Below are 16,005 nucleotides of genomic sequence, written 5' to 3' on the forward strand. Positions count from 1 at the left end.
GGGGCGAGTTTGAATATTCGTTGATTCGGTGGATAAGGGTATGAGTCTGATTATTTAAAACTCTGCTGGTTACGGAGCGGGTTTGGATCGGATTTTGAAATTTGTTAAAAGGGTTCGGATCAAGACCGATTCGCTCCAAACCCGCTCCATTATCAGGTTTAGGGTCGGACTTAAATGTGTTTTGTTTCTTTAAAGGCGAGGAATGGCCAATGGGAAAATTTTAAGGAGGATACTTGGTTGGGAGACATTCTAGTGAAGCAATGTTTTCGCGGAGTTTTTTTTTCCTCCTAGAGGGAAATAAAAGATTGTTTGGTTCAAGATCATCTCCTTTCGCCTTTTATATTTCGTTTTACATCAAACCCAATGCATGGGGCTGAAGGGGAACAATGGTAAGGGTGGTCGAGTTTTCTCGGTTCACTTATTATAACCAAGGGTGTTATTTGGCCAGTTTAATTAGTTATTAGTTTATTTGGTTTGGTTTAATCAGCTTCTTTTAAAATATTAACCAAAACCGAATTGAATAAGGTTTGGTTTATTCAGTTTTTGGTTAATTGGTTCGGTTGATTTTTTTTGCCGGTTAAATCTAAATTAACAAAAGTCATGATTTCAAAATACAACATTTTATAAGAAACATGGATAAAAAGGTGAAACTTAACATTCTTTATATTACTAGGTGAATAGTTATTGCGCAATGTAAAACTACATGGTTAAATTTTTGACAAAGAAATATTAATATTAACTTAGTTATTGATATTTATATCATAACACTATTCATATTTTACCCTAATATTACATGTTATTTAAAATACAATATTTTCATTTTTAAAAATATATTAATGTTGTTTTAGTTACTTGGGTTGTGGTAATTTGGTAAGGCATGTGGAAGATATAATTGATAACCTATTGACCCATGCTCAAATCTTGACACCACTCAACACTTGTGGCCATGAAGGTTTGTCTGCAGTGACTCCAGGGCATGAGGCAAAGCTTCATGTTTGCATCGGATGATTAGTCGTGTGCGAAAGCTGGCTTGGAAACCCTCGTTAGGAAAGTTCTCTTTCCTTTTTTACAATACCAGACTAATTAACTAATGACACACACTTATTGTTTTTAAAATGCATATCTATACGTCATGTTATTTTCATACTCCAACCTCAGCAAACTAAAATCATATATGCGTAGTCTGGATACCAACATCTAATTTCTATAAGAGACAAAGACAAACACACCCCTATTATAAAAAATGCTTGGTCGAGACTAAATGTATATACACGAACAAAAATTTATGAAAACTAAAAAGATTATCCTCTCATGACTTGAAAGGGAGCATGTCAACTCATTGTTATTGGTTGTACTAGTACAACATTAAAATATGCATGACATGCATTTAGTTCACATTTGATATTTTATAGGATCAAAGGGGAAACTATGAATTTAATGGAAACTAAGGCCAATTAACATGTAAAACAATTTAAATATAATTTATATGTAGCAATACATTTGCTAATATGACTTTGAATTTTCCAAAACCTTTCGGGCTTCAATAAATCCATTGTAACGTCTTGTTTCGAATCGTTTCCCATTTCAGTGTGGTAAACAAGGATTGGGTATTAGCAGATTTAGGACCCTTGAAGACTTGAAATTTGAACTCATTTGGGGGTGGAAGATGTATTTTGGATGATCCAGGTATTTGGTTTATGCTTTGGAGCCAAAGGGTATTTTGATAATTTGTCAGCTCAGGCTTTTATGGAAATTAGATGTTCGTTCGGGATTGGGTTGATTAAAGTGTAGAGCTTCTCGTTACCTTTTCATGAATTAAGGATCGTCAGAATCGGATTTATAATGAAGAAGTTATAGCCTTCGGAGTGCTTAAGGGTTTAAGAGGAAACCCTAGTATGCGGGGCGTACCTAGGGAGTACGCGGGACGTACTGATGTGAAGGGCATTACGCTAGGCATAATGTGGTGTACACTTAGCGTACTGCAAGGGTTTGATCAGGGGTGCGAGACCTCGTACGTTGGGTGTACGAGGAGTACGTGGGGCGTATGAAGGGTAAGGGAAAAACCCTAATTTTTGGATGTGTACCCTATATAAGCACATTAAGTCTTTTCGACTGGCCTCTCTACCAGCCTCCAAGTCCCCAAAACCCTAGAAAATTGCCCCTGAGCCTCCATGGTTGTGTTTTTGAGCTCATAGTGTGCATCTTGGTGTGTTTTGGCCCATATTCAAGAAGATGGAGTTTGGTGCAAGGTTGTGGATCAAGGATGAGCTTGTGGATCTTGATTATGTGCTTCATTTCCAGCTTGTTTGAGGTAAAAATCTTTGACTTTGTTCATTGTTAGCTTAGATCTATTTTGTGTGATTTTTGGTCCCTTTTTGGCCCCAAGAATGAGATCTAGCGGTTTGGTACCACTCCATGAGCTATGTATAAGTGACAGATCATCACAATCATCATAAAAGGAATGTATATCATCATATATTGTATACAATAGTTTACCATTCATATCTCCTGTAGTCACTCCTGAAATTACTCTCTTACCTTATTGTATTATGCCTATAAATGGTCATTCAAAGAATGTAATCAGTAACAAAAATTTCAATTGTAATATTCTATAAACCTTTTATGGTATCAGAGCTTTCTGCTCCTCTGAGCCTTCACGATCCAAAAAGCCTGCACGATCTTCCTCTTCAACATGACCACTATTGTTGAAATCACCACACACACTCATTTTCCAATTAAGCTGACATCAACCAACTTCCATGTATGGAGAAAACAGGTTCTGTCCACTTTAATCGGCCTTGATCTTGACAAATATATTCAGGACTCAACTGAACCACCACCAAAGAGAATCGACAACAAACCCAATCCACTATATCAGTCATGGTACCGCCAGGATCAAATTCTTCTTGGTGTACTTCTCGGTAGCTGTTCAGAAACTATCCAACCCATCGTCTCCTCTGCAGAGACCTCCCGTCAAGCATTCAAATGCTTGACAGATAGTTATGCTAGTGCCTCTCGATCCCACATCATCTCCTTAAAATCAAAACTCGCCAGGAACCCCAAAAACTCCAGACCAATGGCAGAATTTCTTCATGAGATGAAAGGAATTGCTGATGAACTTGCCCTCGCACAAGCTCCAATTGAAGAAGAAGACCTAATTGTTCACATCCTAACTCAATTAGGGGACGATTACAAGCACATCACCGCTGCACTAAAAGTCAGGGATACACCACTCACCTTCTCTGATCTCTTCGTCAAACTTTTTGATTATGAATGATCGCTTCAAGAAATCATTTCGACACCCACCATTGCTACCATCAACCACACACAGAAGCGCTTCACTGGACGCACATGATATGATTCCAGGCCCAATCATCGGTCTAATAACTATGGGCCACAAAACAACAAGCCTCAAAATAACTGGACTAATTTTAACAATAATCGTAACAATATTTTTTGTCAATTTTGCAAAATTTCAGGTTATGACACAAAGGTTTGCAGAAAGTTATCTTGTTTTCTACGAGAAAACAATATTACTATCTCATCGGATTCCCAACCAACTCCCGTGGTCAACTACTTTACGGCTGCATCTTCTTCACCGACTCCACCATGGATGTTTGATAGTGGGGCGTCTCATCATGTATCCTCCGACAGATCCCAATTCCACACTCTATCAGATCTAGGGGGACCAAATGAAATAGTGCTTGGCAATGGTACAACTCTGCCCATTTCTCAAACTGGACACACATCACTTCCATCTCGTTCTTGCCCATTACATTTACATAATATTCTTATTGTTCCTCAATTAAAAAAATAATCTTATATCAGTAGCAAAGCTCTGCAAATCTAACCATGTTTCGGTTGAATTTTTTCCCTATCATTTTTTGGTTAAGGATCTTCGCACGGGGGCGCCTCTCATGCGGGGAATGAACATCAATGATGTCTACTATGCAGCCATCAACTCCTTTCGTCGTTTGTCACAAATCAACTCTACCACAACTTCCACCGGGTCTCTTCTCTCTTGGCATCACAAGCTTGGACATCCTTCAATAAAATTTCTAAAGCACTTACTTAAGACTTTAGGCATTTCTTACAATAACATTTTGTCACACCCCCAAAACCGGAACGGCGGAAACGTTCAGGGGTGGAGGACGTCATGTCAAGTATCAAGAGATATGTATATGGTAAGAAAGTAATGAACAACCATTTCATTTAGAAAGAAAGTTTTTACAATGTGTGTGTTCACAAAACATAGAAGTCATAAACAAATAACAAAACAAGACTTGAAGCTGTAATGCTCCATCTTCTGAATCCCAACACGAGCACCTGTCTAATAGTCTCCTGAGAATACAAGTTATTTGAAAGAGTTGATCAGCAATTAAGCTGGTGAGTTCATAAGATTTTAGTGATGTGAGTAAGCTGTAAAGTGTTGTGGAAAATGTATATGTAAAAGTGATGTAAGTTGTATACCAAAAGTACTGACTTCGAAAAGTAAGTTTTGTACTAGAATAACTGTGCGTTGACTCTGTGTCCTATGACCTGATCCATACCTGGTACCCTTATGATGACTTAATGTATACTAAGTATAAATATATATAGATTTGGGTAGATAATAGATTGGGTGACCTTGGTGCAAGCCCACATCCAACGGGAACAGGACATATAGCGAAGAGCACACATCCTATTAGCTGTCGGGATCTACTTAGCATATATGTATCCTATAGTGTATACATTAAGGAATCATAAAGTTAGCATCATGATCCTAACCTTTAATCGTAGCCTTCTACCAAGGTGTCTTCTATTCTGTGTTAAACTCGACTGTTCCTTTGTTAAATGTAAAGTATATTCTCCCTAGTTTATAACTATCTTGACTAGAAAATAGATTAATTTTCAAGTGGTATTGTCACTTTATGAAAGTAATGGGAAAAGTAAGTACACAGATGTCGTTTATAATGACATGCGGATGTACTGATAACCTAAAACATATTTGTCTTATTACGATCATAATGTGAAAGCTAGAACCCATACTAAACGCTCTCAATGAAAGGAGATTAAGGGAACCCAACACGACCCCGACAAATCCATACAAGCCGTGTAATTCACATTAAAGTTATATGATCATGTATACCCAATATAACTATCACTAATGTGTTAGTGATTCATTGGTATAATTAGATCCTGTCTGTGTGTTCTCATGCTATAACAACTTAATTTATTATGTTCTGTTCTGGTAATGTTTGATTCTCTTCACTGTTCGTTCTGTTCTGATATTGTTTCTTTGTGTGCTTCATTGTACTAGAAGTAATGAATAGCATTCTCCTAAACTATACCTATAATAGTTTACTAATGCTCTACTTGGACTGTTACTGAAAAGACTCATTTTTCTACTAAGTTATGCTTTTACTTTAAAAACAGAGTTTTGTATAACTATCAAATAACATAACTTTAAACGAGTTTTGAAATGTTTTGACAACTTAATTAACATAAGTAACATTTTGAAAGATGGTTAATAACAAACATTTACACAGTTATCATTGTGTTCAACCTGTATTCCCCCCCCCCCCTTAAAACAGTTAAAATAGTTAAAAGATTCATTACGGGGTATGAACTCACCTGATGTGGGTGATTCAAACGGGTATGCGTGTAAGGATGAGAAGTTCCACGAATGAAGTCCCGAGACACAATAAGTCCTAAATGACATATAAGGACACATATTGACATGAATATAGTGTTTATAACAACTACATGAAAGGAAACACCTTCCGGGACTAGGAAACACCTTGACCAAGTGTTGGAATCACATGTGATTCAACATAGGAAGGTATAAAGGCACTCACATGAGTTTACTACCATGATTTCACGGACCAAGGGAGTTTACAGCCGTAAACTCATGGTTACTCATGGGTTAGTGCAAGTTTGAAGGCTAGGAGATGATTTAGGGACATTAGCTCTACCCTAGGATGAGAAATACCACCTTCTATGGAGTTTTTGAGGATTTCACGGCCCAAATGGGTTTACTACCATAAACTCATGGTCATTTATGTTAATGAGGGTCCTAAAGGTCATAAAGAAGCATCCTAAATTCAAGCCTAAGCCTTGGGAAGTGTTTGTGGCATCAAAACACCCTTATCTTGAGTTTTCGGCCCATGGACCATTTGGTCATGTGTTTGTGGCCGTAATCACCTATGGGTGATGGTATTTTGATTGCTTTGAGTCCTAAACACATCATGGTAAAGTGCTAGGCTAGTCTCTTGGCTTAAGGAAGGCATTTAGGGCACTTTGGCACCATAAAATGGAGTTCACGGCCCAAGAGCATCCTTGGCCGTGAACTCACTTTTAACCCTTGAATCTTAATGTTTTTGAGGCCTAGACATGTTAAGGGTTGTTCCATGTTTGGTTTCCAAGTTTTAGGGGGACATTGGGCAAACTTTGGCCCTAGATTTAGTGTTCACGGTCCAAGAAGATCTTGGGCCGTGAACACCATTTCCTTGGCGTTTTGGCTTGATTTTTCATGTTATTAAGGCATATAACACACTTATATACACTCTAGGTTGAAGTACTCACAATTGGGGGTGATCGGGTGAAGATCCTTGAGAGAGAAATCAGGTTTTTCTCTAGTTGGAAATGTAAGAAATGAATTCCAAATGGCTAAGTTTTCCTTATATAGTCTCGGGGGTTTTTGGTCCAAATACCATTTTTGGACTGTAAATTCCAACTCTTGAAGTTTTGGACACTTATTGTTATGTAATAAACCCTAGGGTATCCTCTCTCCTGATATCTCTTGAAGCACTAACTTTAAAACACTCAAACTTACTTCAACAAGCTTGAAAGTTAGTAGAAACAATTTTAACTTCTATTGAAGTAGATGGTTGTACAGAATGGAAAGTTTTGGGTTGTCACACATGTCCATTGTTACTTTTCATTGTGATTCATGCTCCGTTAATAAAAGCCATAATTTACCTTTTGGTGAAAATTCATTTCATGTTTCCAAACCCTTGCAACTTATATACTCTGATGTCTGGGGCCCGGTCCAATCCTCAAACGATGGCTTTACCTACTATGTGATATTTGTTGATTTTTATTCTAAATATACATGGTTCTACCCTATGAAGCGAAAATCATATGTCTCCATTTGTTTCCTCAATTCAAGACATTAGTTGAAAAATACTTTCACAACCCTTTAGTCTCACTCTTCTCAGATAATGGTGGTGAATATATTGGACTTCTTCCATATCTCAAACAACATGGCATATCTCACTTCACCACTCCCCCGCATACTCCAGAACAAAATGGTGTAGCCGAAAGACGTCACCGCCACATTGTTGAAACCGGTCTCTCTCTCCTCCACCATGCAAAATTACCATTGTCATTTTGGTCCCATGCATTTGAAACTGAAGTTTACTTAATCAACCGCCTTCCCACAAAAATCTTGGCATTTCAATCACCATACCACAAGTTATATAACTCTTCAGCCACTTACACAAAACTATTTGGTTGTTTGTGTTTTCCATGGCTACGACCGTACGCTCCTTCAAAACTTCATCCCCAATCCATTAAATGCATCTTCCTTGGATACTCCTCCTCCAAATCCGCATACAAATTCTATGATCCCATCACTCAACGTATTTACCATTCCCGCCATGTTGAATTCATTGAACATGAGTTCCCATTCACATCCAAACTTGCATCCAACTCCCCCTACCATCAACCGATTCATTCATATTACCTACCCATCCACCTTCACACCCACCACCACCAACAACAAGCATCTCTGATCATCCTATCTTGCATACACCCACGCCCACCATACACATATCTACTCCCACAAATCCTCCCTTCACTCAAACTGAACCTACTACTCCCTCATTCTCTCATACCACGGATCCCTCACCCACCTTTCCATCCACCTCACCCACTCCCTCTTCACCATCCACCCAAAGCTCAAACAATGATCCATCACCCTCTCCTCCACAACCCAACCAACGACCTCAACGGTCAAGAAAACAAAACCCTAAATATTTCAATGACAACCTCATCAACACCACTACCGCTCACCCTATACCAACCGCCCTCGAACCTACAACCCCAACCCAAGCCCTTAAATACCCTCAATGGCGAAAAGCAATGGATTATGAGTTCAACACTCTCATTCAAAACCAAACCTGGGAACTTGTGTCTCCACACTCCCATAAACTAATAGGTTGAAAATGGGTATTTTGTATTAAACGCAATCCTGATTGTTCCATTGAAAAATACAAAGCTCGTCTCGTAGCTAAGGGATTTCTTCAACAATATGGGAAAGACTACTTTGATACATTTAGTCCTGTTACAAAACCAGTTACTATTCGAACCATTCTATCCATTGCTCTCTCCAAAAACTGGCCCTTATGGCAACTAGATGTTAATAATGCCTTTCTTCATGGGACACTCCATGAAGATGTCTTCATGACCCAACCACCTGGATTTGTTAATCCTCAGTTTCCTAACCACATCTGTAAGCTCAAAAAATCTCTATATGGTCTCAAACAAGCTCCACAGGCATGGTACATTGAACTTACTACCTTTCTTCTTTAATTTGGGTTGTGTAAGTCCCTCGCCGATGCATCCTTATTCATATATCAACATCATCACACCATATGCTACTTCATGGTTTATGATGATGATATTGTTCTCACCGGCAATGATCCTAAATTTCTTAATCACTTTACTCAGGCATTGAGCAATAAGTTTTCAATCAAAGACTTAGGGATGCTTCATTACTTTCTAGGTGTTGAAGTCATACCTACTCCTAATGGACTTTTCTTGTCTCAACACCGTCACATCCAAGATATCCTCCATCAATTCAAAATGGATGGAGCTAAGGAAGTCATTGCTCCTCTCAGTGCCACGGAACCCCTGAACTTTCATGACCCATCACCACTGATTGATGCCACTCCTTATCGCAAATTTGTTGGCTCGCTTCAATATCTCGCCTTCACTCACCCTGATATTTCCTTCGCTATCAACAAACTCTCTCAATTCATGCATGCTCCTAGACAAGCTCACTGGCAAGCCTTGAAACGAGTCTTACGGTACCTAAAAGGCACTATTTATCACGGTCTCTCCCTAAATCGTTGCTTGCCTCTCACCCTCTCAGCCTTTTCTGATTATACATGGGGTGGAGTTCATGATGGCGGCCGATCCACTACAACCTATATTCTCTACCTTGGTACGAATATCATTTCATGGAAGTCTACACGCCAAAAGTCGGTCTCTTGTTCGTCTACTGAAGCAGAATACAAAGCCTTAGCCAATGCCTCTGCTGAGCTTCTTTGGATTAAAAACTTACTAAAATAACTTGGTGTTACCAATAACCAACCACCGGTTCTATTTTGTGACAATACAGGTGCTACATATTTATGTGCTAATCCAATCTATCACTTACGAATGAAGCACGTCGCTCTTGACCACCACTTTGTACGGGAACAAGTATCTGCTGGACAACTTCATGTTTTTCATGTCAACTCTCACGACCAACTTGCCGATATGCTCACTAAACCATTGACGAAAGCTCCTTTTCTTCGAAACCGATCCAAGATTGGCGTATCCAATGGATCCTCCATCTTGTGGGGGCGTATAAGTGATAGACCATCACAATCATCATAAAAGGAATGTATATCATCATATATTGTATACAATAGTTTACCATTCATATCTCCTGTAGCCACTCCTGAAATTACTCTCTTACCTTATTGTATTATGCCTATAAATGGGCATTCAAAGAATGTAATCAGTAACAAAAATTTCAATTGTAATATTCTATAAACCTTTTACTATGAGTTGCCACTCTTGATGTTTCTGAGGTTCTAGATGCATAAAGTAGTCTCCTTTAGGGTTTGGAATCCCCCATGCATGAGATGGTGTCCAATTGGTGAAAGTATAATCCTTTATTTTGTAGTTGGGTTCTTTTGGGGCATGCAAAGTCACCAAGGTAGTGACTTTATGGTTCTACACACTTATTAGTACTCAGATCTATGGTTTGGACTTCTGGACTTAAGCATTAAGAGCTTAATGTTGTTTTTGGCTTAATGGATGAGTACGCTGGATGTACAAGTCTGTACGCAGTCTAGGGATGAAAATGGGTCCAAACCTGGATCGGCTGGACCTGGACCCGGAAAACCCAGAACCGTTTAATGGAATTTTGTAGAACCGAAAACCGAACCAGTATATAGGAACCTATTCCGGTTCGGTTCCGGGTACGGTACCAGGTGAAGTAGGTATAGAACTGGAAAACCCAGAAACATCAAAGTGGGTAGGTTGGAACCGGATAAAGTGGGTTTAGAATCGGAAAAGCCAAAAAAATCGGAATTTTTTTGGCAATTACTTACTACTTGGTTAAACATTGAAAATTTTCATATTGATATCCCGAATTTGGGGGACTGTTGGTCATTGAATATGAATCCAAAATTGACAAAGTTATAACCTAAAGTCATGTATAAACTCTAAACTACACTCTGGAAAAAACCACATGTCAATCCGAATTTAAACAAATGATATATGCAGGTGTTAACGTTTTCACATAATACGAAGTACAAAAACAAATAGCTGAAAAGTTGAAAATTCTCAGCTTTATATCCCGACTTCGGGGGATTGTAAGTCATTGAATATTAAACCAAAAATGACAAAATATAGTCTAAAATCATGTACAAACTCTAAGCTACAAGTTGGAAAAAATCGTGTGTCAATTCGACTTCAAACGAATAAGATATGCACATTTTAAAACTTTCACAGAATACAAAAAAGCTGAAAAAGTAAAAACTTCCCGCTTTGATATCTCGACTTTGAGGGACTGTAAATCAATGAATATAAAACTAAAAATAACAAATTTATAGTCTAATATCATGTACAAACTCTAAACTAAACATTAGAAACAAACCGCATGTCAATTCGACTTAAAACGAATGAGATATGCATGTTTTAACGTTTCACAGAAACCGGTTCCAGTCCCTAAAAGTGGTTCCGGTTCCGGTTCCTAACACCAGTTCCGATTCTTAGACCCGGTTTACCCGGACCCGATGGACCCAAACTTGGATTACCCGGAACCCAGATAAAGCCAAATTTTAAACCCGGAACCGGAACATATTCTAATGGTTCCGTTCCGGTCCGATTCTGGTTCTGGTCCGGTTTTCCGGTTTTAAATCTCATCCCTAGTACGCACAACATAGAAGCCAAACTGCATGTACGCTTAGTGTACAACTGAGTACGCCCCGCGTACTCAGTCAAGAGGTTTTTTGTATTTGGGCTTCAAGTTTGGGCTTTCTTTTAGGCTTGGGTGTATGAGTTTTTAATGGGCTATTTGAGTACAAGTATTTTGGACTAGGAAATTTGGTTGGGCTTTAGAGTAAGGCCCATGTAAGGGGTGTGGGACCAATTTGGAAAATTGGGCCATATTTGGTCATTGGTTGATTATTTGGTTTTTGTGCTTTTTAGATGGTGAGTTTGGGCCTTGGTCTTGGACCAAGTTAGGTTAGGGGTAATATTGTATGCTGGTTATTAGTACTTGTTTTTATGCTTACCAGGCGAGGCCTGATGCCTGGTGGGGCTCGATGACGATATGGTATGCTATAGTCTTTGTGACTATTGCATGTGTTAGTAAGGTTATATATTTATATGATTATACGGTTATAGGATTATGTGTGTATCGGGTAGGGCCCAATGTCAGGCGAGGCCTAGTGGTTGAAAGATCTGTAATCCGAGTGGGGCTCGATGTCAGGCGGGGCCCGAGGCCGAGTGGGACTCGAGACCAGGCGATGCCCGATGGAGGGTGGGGGGCTAGTATGTGATTTTATGTACGTGTGTATGGTATGAGGTATCTTGGGGAACTCACTAAGCTTTGTGGTTACGGTTTTCAGTTTATGTTTCAAGTATTTCAGTTTTCAAATGGAATAGCTTGGGATGATTGCAGAACACACACCACATGTTTCCGCATTCTGTGAATTACTCTGATTTAATGATGTTTTTGCTAAATTTTGATTACCTTGGTTTTATTGAGATGATATGTATTAATGATTTATTAATCTAAAAACGAAAATTTGATGTTATTATTTTTGGGACGTTACATCCACCTTGCGGTCTCAACAGTGAATATTTCACTGTTTTCCACCTATTTTAATATTCTTACATATTAAAATGGTTTTTGCATGAGAAAAATAGAAATTCTTACATGCATGGATTCATATGGAAGTGCCAAATAGTGAAGGTGGATATAATTATTATTGTTGAAGGAAGGATGATGAAAACCAAATCTATTCAAAGAATGTAAAATTATGCGCAAAATTTGACTGTGTATACATAACATGTGACATTTAAGTGAACGTGGTTGTGTGATCCATGAATAATTGGATGGTGGCTTATGATTAGTCAGTCAGATGGTGCCTTTTGCGGTTTTCATTCGAGAAAACATCCAGGGAAACGATGGCAATATGGGTCGAAGAAGAATGTGAACTGAAGACAAATTGGGTTGCACGGTGTTGAAGTTTAAAGGTGGAGTGAGGGTTGAAGGGATCGTGGCCTGGGGAGAGGAGAACATGGAAAGACGGCCTTGTCTTGTGGAGCTAGGCATCAACTAAAAGAACATCAGTTAATCGTCGCCGGCTGTGGGAGCCAAGAAACCGTAAATAATTGGCTATTACGGTCGATGTCGAAACTTGAAAAAAAATAAAGGGCTGAGATTTTAACAACTTTTTTTTTTTTTTCTGAACCACTGTCATTTTAACACACTGATGTGCAACGTCACAATATGCTTCATTTTGAAATCTTAATACGCCTTCATCAATCAATATTTGTTTCCAAAAACGAATCAATCCATATCATCGAAATAATTGCAAACAATTTCATCACAAAACACTCTCATTTTAACCTCAAAAACATAGAAATCTCAAATTTGTAAAGAATATCGACCCTCTTGAAGATGACTTCAATGATTATGTTTCTTCAAATAAAATCAAATTATCAATGAGAACACTTACAACTTAAGACATGATGTCATGATCCAGCAAATACGTTACTTTTTTCTTTGAACAATTTTTATTTTATTTTAACTAAAATAGTTAATTTCATTCTGATACCAAACAATTTCATATTTATGTACAAAGCAACTTTTTACAAGAATTAATCCTTAATGTAAATATGATACAAAATTACTTTATATCACCCATCCTCAACCTTTATCCATGCATCGAGTCCCAAAACCATGCAAAGCTCTATCATAACAATCGCCATGAAGTCAATGGACATGAACTAGACGCAGATCTGACGATGATTGTGGAAGATCGTTCTCTTCATCCGAGTGGAAATACCGATGTTCCTAGCAAACATAATGATTGTTTAAATTTTATAAAAAATTTAGAGATCAAATATGAAAAGAAAAAAAATCCATTTTAAACTGTTAACCTCTAGTTGGAGGCCACGTTGCACGACAATAAAAGCTCTAAACATGATATAAATTGGCAAAATAACGCCGATACACCTTAACATAATCAACTACACCAACAATAATAAAAAAAAAAGAATTCAAAAAATAAAAAATAAACAACAAATTTTATAAATAAAAAAAAGTGTACAAATCCATTTTACCGTGAACATTGTAATCGTGTATCCTCCGGTACCATTGATAATAATCGGTAGAGTATGACGTAACACGAGAAGTGTCATAAACTGCAAAAAAACACGACATGACAAAACAGAACAAGACAGACACGTATTGCATTTGACATGCATTAAACTGGAACTGAAACTGATATACATTTCAACCTAGAAGGTGGGACAAGACTCCCTCTTGATCTCTTGTTTGTACAAAAGACATAAATACCTTCGTCGTCATCATCGAAAATAGCCCTAGAAAGCTTGTCCAGTCTAATGTAACAAATACAGTCCTAGATGACAAATACAAAGTACATTACCATTATAGCAATTACACGGCAACATGTCAAGCTTCCGGGACTAGGGGCAATATAGTCATCAAAGTCCGGTTCTTCATGACCAGAAGAAACCATGGTTGAAAATTGAAGATTGTAAAGATCCCTTCGTGAAATCTCCCAATTGCCCCTAGTTTAACATAACGAACGAATTGATTTTTATCTTTTAACAAAATTGTGTGTAAAAAAAAGATTTATTCACTTCAAACGACACCTGAAATTCATCGGATCTCCATCACAATGAAGTGACGGAGGTGGTGATGTATAATCGGGCTTGAATGGCTGAAAAACTCGAAGAAAAACAAAAGAACTTTACTTTTATACTCATAATAGCAACGTATTTTGAATCCAAATTCTAAAGTGGATTAATGACTAAAATGCCCTTTACCTCGAGGCAAATCTCACACGTGGTGTTCCCCTTCTCGTTGCACCACAGTTGTACACATCTACGGTGGGCAAACTATAAATTGACACAAAGTTTTCTAAATTTGGCTTGATTTTGAAGAGTTATTAAAGAAAAGATAAATCTAATCATAGATGTTTAATAGTTTCTTGAAGTTTAATTATGAAGATTAAGAAGAGCAAACCTTCAAGCTGCCACGACATGCACATGGTGTCTCCATATTGGAGTCTTCATCGTCATCATGACAAATCCTGCATTCCATCAATTTCTTTGGCTTTGATTCAAAAGTGAGATCCATCCTATGAGAAGAAACATCAGTAACCATTTCTTCATTTACTGAATCCGTGGAAATAACAGCTTCAAGAGAGGATTCAGTGAGCAAACGATCAACCAGCAAGATAAAATGATCCTTCATCTTCAAGATTTTTTACATAAAAAGAAGATTCTTTTGAGAAAAAGTTTAAAGATTCGAAAACGTACAATCCTGGGAAACCCCTTTGGAAATCGTTCCTCTTTCACTATTAAATCTGTTCGTTTCAAATCGAAAAATTAATTTCCGAGCATTTGCGTTACAGATTAATCACAATCAGAGAAAGAAAAGTTCAAAGATCCGAAAACGTACAATTCTAGCAAATCCCCTTTGCAACTGTTCCTCTTTTCCTATAAATCTGTTGGTTAGATAGAAAACGAGAAAAAAACATCAAACATTGTTCATCAATCGGTGAAAATTAGAATTAAGAATCAGGGAGATTGAGAAAGGAAAATTGAAATTGAAGAATTTATTGACATAGCACCTGGATATATGAATAAACAGGGTAAAATTAGAATGGGAAGAATGAGATAGAGAAAGCTTACAAGGATATAAATGCGATAATTCCTGCAAAAGGATGAAGATGAAGCAAATCAAGTTGTATTGTGCAATCCTTTCCTTGTCCATCTATTTGGGTTTCTTGAGAATTGCAGCTTGGGATTGAAGCAATCGATTGAGTGGCTTGTTACAGCAATGTTGTTCTTCTTATCGATTGCATTTTCATTTTTAATTGTGTGTTAATCAAAGAACAACAAAACCCTAATCTCCCTCGTCTTGATTTCTTATATTCATTGCTGGTGGGAATGTGAATTTCAATGGCGATGAGAAGCGGGTTTTCTCTACCATCATCATCGCCATTATCCCACGTTCATTCATTCAGTTTCCCGTTAGAAAATTGGTCCCTCCGCTTTTGTATCACGCATGTAGAATGTTATTATTTATGTTCATCAATCGGTGAAAATTACAATTTACAACCAATTTTGTTATTGAGTATATTTTTAATGGTAATTATAATTGTTATATTGAATTTATATATTAACAAATAAAAGTTATAAGAGATATTGATTATTTTAAATTTATAAATTATAAAGAGAAAAAACAAAAATAAAGTTTTCTATTAATCATTTTCTAAGACCTATGAGTATGAGCAACGGGGAAGCGTGTTATGCCCATGTGACAGCCTAATAACGACGCCATAACAAGAGGAACACCAATCCCCTTGTCGTTATTAGGTGTTATGTGATAACATGGGAGGTAACGCCATTTTTTACATATCTTTTTCTTCGAACGGTCATAATTTCGACCGTTTAAAAACCGGATATTTGTCTAGCATATCT

The 16,005-nt window shown here is 37.6% G+C and overlaps 1 protein-coding gene across 5 annotated transcripts; it reads right to left on the reverse strand.

Annotated features, from left to right (window-relative positions):
• Positions 1-13,046: 13,046 nt before the first annotated feature.
• Positions 13,047-15,580, reverse strand: LOC145097420 (uncharacterized). 5 transcript variants are annotated; one of them, XM_079034976.1, is made up of 10 exons: positions 15,214-15,580; positions 14,981-15,026; positions 14,839-14,885; positions 14,543-14,657; positions 14,344-14,415; positions 14,170-14,237; positions 13,941-14,085; positions 13,615-13,695; positions 13,432-13,521; positions 13,047-13,345 (listed from the first exon to the last, which is right to left on the reverse strand). In XM_079034976.1, the coding sequence occupies exons 4-10, from the start codon at positions 14,654-14,656 to the stop codon at positions 13,265-13,267; spliced, it is 651 nt and encodes a 216-aa protein (XP_078891102.1). In that variant the 5' UTR covers position 14,657; positions 14,839-14,885; positions 14,981-15,026; positions 15,214-15,580; the 3' UTR covers positions 13,047-13,264. The 5 variants fall into 5 exon arrangements, with proteins under 5 accessions (XP_078891102.1, XP_078891100.1, XP_078891099.1 ...); XM_079034974.1 differs by having other exon boundaries at positions 14,543-14,715; XM_079034973.1 differs by having other exon boundaries at positions 14,543-14,773.
• Positions 15,581-16,005: the final 425 nt, after the last annotated feature.

The sequence above is a fragment of the Lactuca serriola genome, chromosome 4, assembly GCF_051521515.1.
Source record: "Lactuca serriola cultivar US96UC23 chromosome 4, Lser_US96UC23_V15, whole genome shotgun sequence".
NCBI lineage: Eukaryota > Viridiplantae > Streptophyta > Magnoliopsida > Asterales > Asteraceae > Lactuca > Lactuca serriola.